The sequence below is a fragment of the Lactuca sativa genome, chromosome 5 (assembly GCF_002870075.4).
Source record: "Lactuca sativa cultivar Salinas chromosome 5, Lsat_Salinas_v11, whole genome shotgun sequence".
NCBI classification, from domain to species: Eukaryota; Viridiplantae; Streptophyta; class Magnoliopsida; order Asterales; family Asteraceae; genus Lactuca; species Lactuca sativa.
Genome location: NC_056627.2, coordinates 212,224,692 through 212,234,840, shown reverse-complemented (window position 1 = coordinate 212,234,840; position 10,149 = coordinate 212,224,692). Strand labels below are relative to the sequence as shown.

General features: G+C 32.0%; 1 protein-coding gene across 3 annotated transcripts; it reads right to left on the bottom strand.

Annotated features, from left to right (window-relative positions):
• Positions 1 to 1,452: 1,452 nt before the first annotated feature.
• On the bottom strand, positions 1,453 to 7,980 carry LOC111913861 (villin-4). Of its 3 annotated transcripts, XM_023909573.3 has the most exons (23): positions 7,276 to 7,980; positions 6,790 to 6,913; positions 6,489 to 6,588; positions 6,161 to 6,229; positions 5,705 to 5,914; positions 5,438 to 5,615; positions 5,220 to 5,352; positions 4,971 to 5,133; positions 4,748 to 4,895; positions 4,552 to 4,655; positions 4,303 to 4,458; positions 4,169 to 4,237; positions 4,023 to 4,091; positions 3,804 to 3,941; positions 3,587 to 3,715; positions 3,353 to 3,500; positions 3,245 to 3,258; positions 3,025 to 3,165; positions 2,822 to 2,947; positions 2,679 to 2,747; positions 2,192 to 2,576; positions 1,912 to 2,129; positions 1,453 to 1,833 (listed from the first exon to the last, which is right to left on the bottom strand). In XM_023909573.3, the coding sequence occupies exons 2-23, from the start codon at positions 6,843 to 6,845 to the stop codon at positions 1,720 to 1,722; spliced, it is 2,937 nt and encodes a 978-aa protein (XP_023765341.1). In that variant the 5' UTR covers positions 6,846 to 6,913; positions 7,276 to 7,980; the 3' UTR covers positions 1,453 to 1,719. The 3 variants fall into 3 exon arrangements, with proteins under 3 accessions (XP_023765341.1, XP_052627433.1, XP_042758646.1); XM_052771473.1 differs by lacking the exons at positions 6,489 to 6,588; positions 6,790 to 6,913; positions 7,276 to 7,980 and adding an exon at positions 5,996 to 6,043; XM_042902712.2 differs by lacking the exons at positions 6,161 to 6,229; positions 6,489 to 6,588; positions 6,790 to 6,913; positions 7,276 to 7,980 and adding an exon at positions 5,996 to 6,128.
• Positions 7,981 to 10,149: the final 2,169 nt, after the last annotated feature.

Here is a 10,149-nt window from a genome sequence, read left to right as displayed (position 1 = left end):
CGGAGATGTCCGTAGATGGCTCATGGTTATGTGATAAGTCTTTTACATCAAATATCCAAGCACCATCACTACTCCTTTTGCCCAAAAGCTTAAAAGGACAATTGATCAAACGCGATCCAGTGGTTTTTTTTCGTTTACCTGAAATACCTCGTATATCTCGATATAAACCACCTCTGTCACATTGCAAAATCACATGTTTGTCTTTTCTTGAACCACGAATAGATATCCCATATCCTTTAGAATAATAAAATTCTCGAACACTCTTCAATAAATCATCACACGAGTCAAATTTCGAAGTAGTTAAATAAACATTTTCACTTAGTGGCATTGATGTAGTTGATTCCATTGAAATTGTCTATTACATAATCACACACAAATTAAGAAATTCAGTACAAATAATAGTGATAAACAGAAAAATATAGTTTGATGAAATTAACTTAAAATTTTAACATTAGCGTGTTAAGTGACTAGGTGACTAGGTAAGCTTTACATTTATATTCTTCAATAGCATGGATTTTTGGGCTTACAGTCAAGACAAATAGCAAAGTATTTGATGTATTTGATGAAATTAGTAGAAAGGTAAGTCAAGACAAATAGCAAAGTATTTGATGTATTTGATGAAATTAGTAGAAAGGTAAACAGAGTATTCATTGATTTTTTGGATGAATAGCGTTTAAAGATATTTACTCTTATTAATATAAGCATTATGTAGTGTAACTAAGGGAGAAAAATTGATTTTTTCAATACAAACAACAAACAGTGGTTTTGATCTTTTTCAACGGTTTTGATCTTTTTCAATCTCAAATTACAAACTATAATTGAATATACAAACTAGAATTGAAAATAGAATCATAATAGTAGCAACGATACAAAAATCACAATACCAATAATTCAATATAAAATCACAAATCAATTAATGGAAGAAATACAATCACAATATAAAATCACAAACCAAAAAATTAAGGATAAAAGTGACCTGAGTGGGGCAGCCGGCTATGGCGGTGAAGCAAACCTAAGATGCAAGTTACCAATGATCGCCGTTGAGAAGCGTAGACTCGTTTTTGTGTTTGTATATTGGGAAGGGTTTTAAGATGGGAGGGGGTAGATTGTAAAGTTTATTAAAATAGAGGAAAGGGTAAAATTGTCTATTTATAAAAAATTGTTGTGTGCAGTAAAAAGCTGTTGTGTACGAATCAGCTCCCATAAATAAAGATCATCATTCACTCATGTCATGCGATAATTAAAAACAAATAAAATAAAAGACCCTCCTTCACTATGCATGAAAAAAAAAATCTAAAATCCTTCCAAATTCTTCTCTGTGATTAACTTATAGGGTATGCACTACACAGAAACATAATATATATAGAAATGTTTATTGTTTTTACACGAAATAATAAATCTTTACCTTATTTTACAAAGCAAACCTTCTCTCATTATAATGCTACAAAAAGAAAACATATATTTTTTTTCTTTTATTAATGAAATGACGTTTTACACTCATTTGTTCCATATACACTTCCGTTCAAATGAATAAATAAATAATGGAAAAATTATATCAGTCTAATAAAAAGACTAAAATACCAAAAAAGGACCTGTTCTGTTCGCTGTATAAAAAAAAATAAAACTGCAGTTAGAGTGATAATGTTTGTTTGTATGTAGAAGAAAATTGGTAAGTATTCGTATTCTTTCTTTCCTTTGAGATTTTTTAAATAATAACATTCAAAACATCTTAAGCGAAATTTTCATCTTATTTTGTTTCCATTTCGGCATCTTGTAGAACGCGTCTTTCGTCATTCCAAATTTCTCCCGGAAGTCACTCGAGGATAGATACATCTACACACAAGGGTAAAACAGTCATTTACCTTAACATTAACAATATTTAATTTCTCTTTTTTTTTTATTAAAACACACCTCTCGCTTGGCGACATCAATATTTGGAGCAGGATCCGTTGACGATGTAGTAAGCCGATCATATGGGTAAAAAGTGCCGCCTTTTTCTTCTTCTTCTTTTTCAACCTTATTCTCATTTGCATCTTCCTTATTTACTCCTAATCCCCCTATTTTTCTACTACTCATTGGTGTTCCCTTTGCGTTTGCCTCCATTTTTGATACTGGCTCCGATCTCGCCGCTACATTATTATATAATTTATTATTTTTTATTTTTCAAAATAAAAAAAATAAAAATACTTACTCTTGATAGAACGAGGCATGAGTTTGTCTCGTGTAGGTTTATCAAAAGAGGCGGTTAGTGAAGCAATGGCTTTAGACTTGGAAAACAGTTTCGACGTATCAAGTCTGCCCGGAAGTTTCGAGGTGTCAAGATTGCCGCCGCCACCGCCACCACCGGTGTCGCCGCCGCCGCCGACTTTCGGAAAAAGTTTATTGACAACTGGCGGAGGAGTTGAGAGGTTTCTTTGTGCAGTAGGATTATCAAATTTTGAAGCGAGAGCGTTAAATGCTGGAGACCTGCCCCTTGCCCGAGGCCGGTCCGACCCGAATGACACACTCCTTGACCGTTGTGGTTTTTCGGATCCGGACCTTCCTCCGAATGATACCGGTGCTCTCTTTTTCGGTTTCTGATCACAAAACAAAACAATCGTTTTATTATTGTTTTTGGAAGCTAGGGTTTGTGAATTGACGACTTGACGTGATTAAAATTTTAGAAAATCGTGGCTTACAAGGTTCATAGTTGAACGACCTCCATCTTTGATCAGAGAAAGCCTCCTTTCGAATGAGTTTCCATGCATCTGTAACGAATATTTAAAAAAAAATTACAAACATGAAATTTTTATAATTTGAAGAAGATAAGAACGATGCTTACTCCAGTTTTCTTTGAATCCCATGTGAAGAAGCGTGTGAAGAATGGTGGTTCGCTTCCTTCCGTTATGATGAAAATTGGAGTTTGAAGAGATAATTTCTCAAGACGAATGTCGCGTTCCAGAAATTTCTGTCGGATTCCATTTAAAATTATATAATTGAAATAGAAATTAATTTAAGAATGTGTGTAAAAAGTAAAAATAATACCTCTCCAATGGCTAATTTTTGTGTTTTGGTTTTTGCTTCAACTTGTTGCCCTACCCAAATAAAGATGCTTGAGAGAACATCAATGATATATACATCTTCTGTCAATAAATCATCTTGCTTGAAGTTGTGTATCTGATAAAGCTGCATAAAAAAAACCTCAAATTCAGTCTTTTGAAGTTAACAAATTCAAGGAATGTATAATGTATTATGTATACAATACCTTTAAATTGTCATCTGGAAGAAGAAAAGGTTAAAAAAAAAATGTTAGTAAAATTATTTTAAAAAAAAGTGGGATAGAGAATAGAGAATAAGATTATATGATTTGAACCTTTGGACAATGTACATGAGAACAAATGAGGATCAGTTTCAGCAGTTGTTTGAATCTTTTGATTTGGATGTTTGGTTTTTCCTCCTAAAATTTCCCAAAACTGGTCTGATTCTGCTCCTTCTTTATGAACTCTCGTTTGCATATCAGGCTGCAACCATTTTCATCACAAGTTAATTCACATCATGTATGTATGTATGTATGTATGTATGTATGTATGAATGAATGAATGTATGCCTTTATGAGATCCAGTTGCCTCTCAGAAAGTTCATGATCCTCAGTAGTTGTCTGGTTTCCATTCCACATAAAGACAAGTGTATCCTTGTGTAATATGAAACAGTAGGAGGAGTTCAAGGAAGCTGCAACCTGACCCATTAACAAAAAAAGATATATATATTATATATATATATATATTTAAACAAAATATAAATATTATGTAAAGATAAGAACATACAGGATCAACTTGAATTGATTGCATGTTTTCAGGACCAGAGCCTTGAACTCTAAAGAGTCCAATTCCATCTTCTCTGTATGTGTCATCAGGTAGTCCTTTTTCTGATATGTAATTCTTGTATCCTTTACTAAGACCACCCTGAAAGTTGATTGAAATTACAAATTTAGACAAAATTACAAAATGAATGAAGAAAAATATACAATTCTTTCTCTTCTTCACCTTGAGAACCATAAAGCTCTGAAATATTGCGTAGAAAAGGAAGGGTTCATCTCCTTCATAAACACGTGCCTATATAACCACATAACCATATAAAAACATGCTAAAAAGATAATAATAATAATAATAATAATAATATTATAACTAACCTGAGTAGCTAAAAACTTGACTGATTCAAGCATTTTGGTTATTAGTAACATTGTTGAATCTCTGTCTTCCTACATCACATAATTAGGGTTTAACTTTAACTCTCACATTCAATAGGACAATTTCGTCAATTTACCTTAACACTTTGTTTTCCAAACCATGTTCCCATAAGACATTCCTCTTGTTCATCTCCAGAATATGTATATTGAAAGATATAACAATCTCCAGTGTAGAATTTTGATTGTTCAATGTCTGGAAGAAGACTCTTTTCTTTTCCATCTACACGCCACACCTATGCAACCATTTTAGAATTATATCAAATACATTTTTTTTAAAATAATATATGTTGTTATGATAAAAAAAAAATACAGTTTTTGTAAAAAACCTGTAAATTTCCACTGCAATCAATATATGGTTGAGGTTCCTCCTCATGTTCAGTAGAAGTTTTAATCAGACCCTTGACATCAAGTCCTCTACGTTTTAGAAGTGCTACAAAATCATCAATAAAGTATAATTTTAATATAATCTATTAATTTTTACTTCTAAAAGTAAATTTTTTTTTTTGAGGATAAATAACTAACCAGCCACCTTCCCTCTACCATCTTCAGATGCAACCACATCACTCAGTGGAGGCCATGAATCAAACTTTGATCTGAAAGAAACTGTTTCAAAATTCTCAATCATTCGAATGATGTTGGATTTTGGTCTTTCATGAACACGTAAATGTTCCTGTAAATCAATACGTTATTTATTATAATAAGAAGCTTGGAAATTTATATTTATATAGTTTGATATAATGTTTACTTCTGCAGCTCCATTTGCAGCTTTTCTTTCTTCAAGATTAGTACTTCTTCCAACCCATACATAAATTTCTGTTCCACAATCTAGAAGATAACAATGGTGTGTGTCTAGTAACTTCTTTGTCAATGAATCAGCAGCTACAGGTATTGCTTTCCCCTTTATGATACTTAAAACAAGAAAAAAAAAAATTTTTTTTTTTAGAAGTTTGTTAATTGTTGAATCAAGAGATAGAATAGTATAAGAAAATATTACCAAAGTAGCTGAGTAGGATAAGCATGAGTACTTTGAGCATCATTTGTAGCTGTTTTCTTTGGAAGTGGAGCAAATCCACCAAAGAAACCCCAGAATTCTCCAGCTTCAGCATCAGCCATTAATCTCCCATCATCTGTTGAAATCAAACATATACAAGTGGAAATGAGATTGCAAGGGCTTTTCTGTAATTTTCCTTTTTTTATGCACAAATCACATACCAATGGTAGCTATGTCACACTTGTTAGTATGGTAAGTGGTTTTGATATACTGCACAACTTCTAGTGCTTTAGCTCTTTCTTGTATTGAAGTATTGGAACCATTAAATTGGAATATTTTTTTTTTAGTGTCCAAAATGCATATGTCTTCATGATTCAGAGAGGATCGAGCACAAGGAACCTGTCATTGTAAGTTATAATTTATAACATGAAATGAAAGTAGGATGATTTATATATGATATGTAATAAAAAATATATAAAGAAACTTGCCTCATATACATGAACAACATGTTTTCCTTTACAAACAAACATACGAGTTTTGTGTTCTTGAGGTTCAGATTCTTCAGGTATAATACATGGTTTAAAAAGAGAAAGGAATCTTTCAGTTTCATGGGCTTGTAATTCACGATACTGAACAGCTCTTCCTCCAAGAGCTGCATCAAGTTCAAGTGTTTTTGTGGCTGCTGTGCTGGCATCATCCTGTAAACAAAAATTTAAAAGTTCATATGGAATTGAAAAGGTATAAGTCAACTCTTAGTGAGTCAAAGATTTTTGGTCAACCTTGTAGAAAGAGGACATGTATCTTCTTTATGTTTTCAATTGCTATTTCTATTGTTTTATGTAAACCAAGAAACAAGATAAGTAAAGAAAGTAATGTGATTGAACCCAAAAGTGGAAAGAAATTGGTTTTTTGAAGATAAAAGATGTTATGTGATGAAAACTCACCTCAGTTGCATCTTTACCTAGCCAATAATGGATTTCATAGCGGAAGACACCACTTTTTTTTGTAACAGTCTGTAGAATAGATGTAAATTGCAGTATTCAGTATAAACAAATAAATAGTAATCCAAGAATAAATGATTTACTAAGTCAAATAAAGTGTTCTTTTCTTGTTAGAAAACATGGTCATCTTAGATGTGAAGTGTAGCTTCCTTTATCCTATGATTTACTAATTACATATAATAAAATGACAATACTGTCAATACATTGAATTAGATAAAAGAAAAAATCAAAGAAGAAAATATGAAACTTTGTTTAAGATTAGAGAACACACCTTCAAAATAATGTAGGAATCCCCTGTAAAAAATTTACCATAAGAAGCCTCAGGGATAGCCACTGGCTTAGAATTCTCAATCTTCCATACCTCAATTCCTCTAATTGTCAGTGAAGATGTAAAGATTAACATTTATAAAGAAAAAAAAAAAAAAAAAAACTGCACTCTGAAAGCATGTAATCTATGTACGTATTGAAACTCCCAATATTCAATTAATTTGGAAGAAAAATAACTATATTTGAAGTAGCATAGTAGGGAAAAATAAAATTCCTAGTTCAGATATGTTTAAGAGAAAGGATACGCTTTTTGTCCAGCTCCTTGAAAAGCTGGATCCACTTCTCTCATAGAAACAGCCATGATTGCTGCTTTATGCTACAGTCAGTTTGGGTCTTTATCACCAAAACCTAAATATTGGGATAGAATACCTGAAATCCACATAAATATGCATTAGACTTTGAAACTGTATTCTTGTGAATACTTAGTTTATAGGTATAACGGAGTTTATGTAAATAACAACCATAGTTTGTATGAAAATGGAGAATTTAGGAAAAGCTTCCGAAATTTTCAGGAGATCTTCAAAGTTTGTGTCAATCGAGGTGAACATGATCACATAAATGCATAACAAACTTATGATACCGAAATTGATAGGAAACCAACGCAAATTGTGATAAATGTCACGTATATATTACACAAATTCTTGGAACATATCATGAAAATGAAAAACCAACACAATGCAAAAGCAAAATCGGAAAATGCACAAATATATTCGGATGAATTACTACATTACCTATTACCCTGAACGTGTGAATCCAATCCAAACGTGCGAAAATCTGAATAAAACATGAGCTGGCTTCTGCAAACGCGAGAAACAGAGCAAAATTGAAGATGAGAGAGAGGATTCGGAGTCTAGAGAGAGAAAATTTCTGAGAAAGCGAGAAAAATGGGGTGTTGAAGGAAATGGTGAATCGCCATGCGTGCTTGGCACCAACGGAAGCTCGAAATGTACCCATACAAACACACACCACACACAGGGAGAAAGAACCGTTGGGTTTTTCATTTTCATTATTAAGCAAACTAACACATAAATATTTTACCAATTTATGGATAAGTAAATCGATATAAAAATCTAAACAAAATTCTAACACATAAATATTTTTACCAATTTATGGATAAGTAAAACGATATAAAAATCTAGACAAAATTCTTCATGTGGTTTATATAAAATACTGCATTTTGACTATAATTATGAAAAACATCACGACATTGGTCCTTATGATTGTAATTTATTATGTGATTGGTCCTGATCTTAACCCACTTTTGTACCGTTAGAGTAGAGGTATTTTTGTCTTTTTAGTTAGTTGTGCATCATAATATATAATTGGACACCCACCTTTGTTTCTTTCTGCTTCTCCTTCCCTTTCTTCCATTCTCCCCCTCTCAATATCTCTAAAAAAATTATAAAAAAAAAAAAAAGAATAATGGTGATATGCCATTGTGGAAGGCCGGAGGCATTGTTGACATCTTGGACTGATCTGAAACCTAGTCGTCGCTTCTGGTCTTGCTCAAAGTTTGTAGGAACATGCAATTATTTTGGATGGTTCGACCATCCCATGTGCCCTAAGTCAACTGTTTTGATTATGAGGTTATTGTGTGGAAGAAACAATCTCAAAGCAAGATTGATGATGAGGAAATAAAATGGTTACTTTGTTTGAGTTGATTGTTTTTCTTGTTGTGTTACTTTTTTCAAGTAAAAAAGCAAGAAGTTTTTGGGGAAAATCAATGTTTTGGTCGTTTCTTTGTTATAGCTTTTGAAGGATTTTCTATATGATTGTATGTTGTTGGGATAAGAATATATAATGGTTATGATATGTAATGTAAGTTTCATGTTATGTTTTAATGTGAACTAATAATAGCAAAAAAACAAATTATCAATTTAATTGCATGTACATGTAAACTTGATTGTTAATGTGCAATACCATAACCAAACTACCAATTTCCAAATTGGCATTACCAAAACCGAAAGTGTATTAGTTCAAACATATTAGACCAAAATACCATTAACCAATATCATATTTACAAACATACCATAACCAAAATACCAATACCATAAGTAATTGTTTCTACGAACCAAAAGACATGTTAAATACTTAGACCGAATTACTACTTAACATAAAAGCAAACAAAAGAATACTTCGACCTACAATTTAAACTGTTTAAAATTAAATGTAGTATTTATAAAATTTCTTCTTTCTACTCCCTTTTCCAACTTCTCTAGTATAGTATTTATAAAACTAAATGTTCAAATTAAATTGTTTAAAAAAAATTTAACAATCATTTTATTATCAATATTTTACCAATTTATGGATAAGTAAATCGATAATAAAATCTATTCTTTCGTATAATTTTATAGAAAGAAAGATTGTAAATAAATTTGTTTTACCTTTTAAATTGATAAAAATATGTAAATATGTTGCATGAAATGTTGTTAACCCTAAAGGTTTCAATTTTCCAAATATAATATAACATACTAAACAAAACATATTTTTATAAATATAGTTTTCAATTTAATATATCAGACAAAATCTGTAACTATTATATTTATCCCTTTTCTTAACAAATTAGACTATTAACCATAAATTGTATATGATAATTGTCATCTTGAACGGATTGGTAATGTGTAAACTAAAAGGAGATATGAAAATTTCACATTTTTTTATGTGGATGATATGATCATTCTTGGTGATTTGATCCGGTTGAATATTACTAACATAGTTCTTTTTCACTGTTTTTTTTTTTTTTCTGGTTTCAAGATTAAAAATTAATTTGCACAAGTCTAATACTTATGGGGTTTGCACTTTCTTTTAGGAAGTCGAAAATCTTGATTTGGTTGTAGGGTGTCGACCAGATAAATTGCCTTTCATTTATTTAGAACTCCTCGTAGGCCAAAATATGTCTAGGCAGGTGGTTTGGAAGGTGGTTATATGGTATCAAGCTGGAAGGTTGCTACTCTATCTATTGGTGGAAGATCGATGTTGATAAAGTCGGTATTGGGATGGTTAGGTATATTTCATGTCTTTGTTCCTTATTCCAGTTGTTGTTGCTAAGAATTTGGGATCTCTGTGTGCGAATTTTTTTTCTTTGGAACAAATAAAAAGCATAAAATGTTGTGGGTTCAATGGGAGATGGTGCTTGCGGGTAAAAACAATGGGGTCTTGAGATTGGACGTTTGGTGGATTTTAATTTTGTGCTTCTTCAAAAATGGCATTGGAGATTTTTAAATAATATTTGCTTTGCGTTAAAGTTGTCAAGGAGTTATATGGTGAGAATGGTGGTCTTGATCGAGTTGGTTATTCTGGGCGGCACTTTGGGCTCGTATTCTTACTTCCTATTCTAAACTTCGTTCTCGTGGTGTTGATTTAGATTAGGTGTTGTATAAGAAAGTTGGGAATGGTGTTTTGACTATATTTTGGAAAGATAGATGGTATCGTGAGATAATGGTTATGTAACACCCTAAATTCAGAAGACCTAGAAAGGAAAGAAAACCTCAAGATAAGGAAGTGACTCGTCAAGTAGATGGGTGACTCGGCGAGTAGGAGCGCGAATTTGGTCGCGGGATAAGTGACCTACTCGACGAGTCAGAAGACTGACTCGGCAAGTTGAC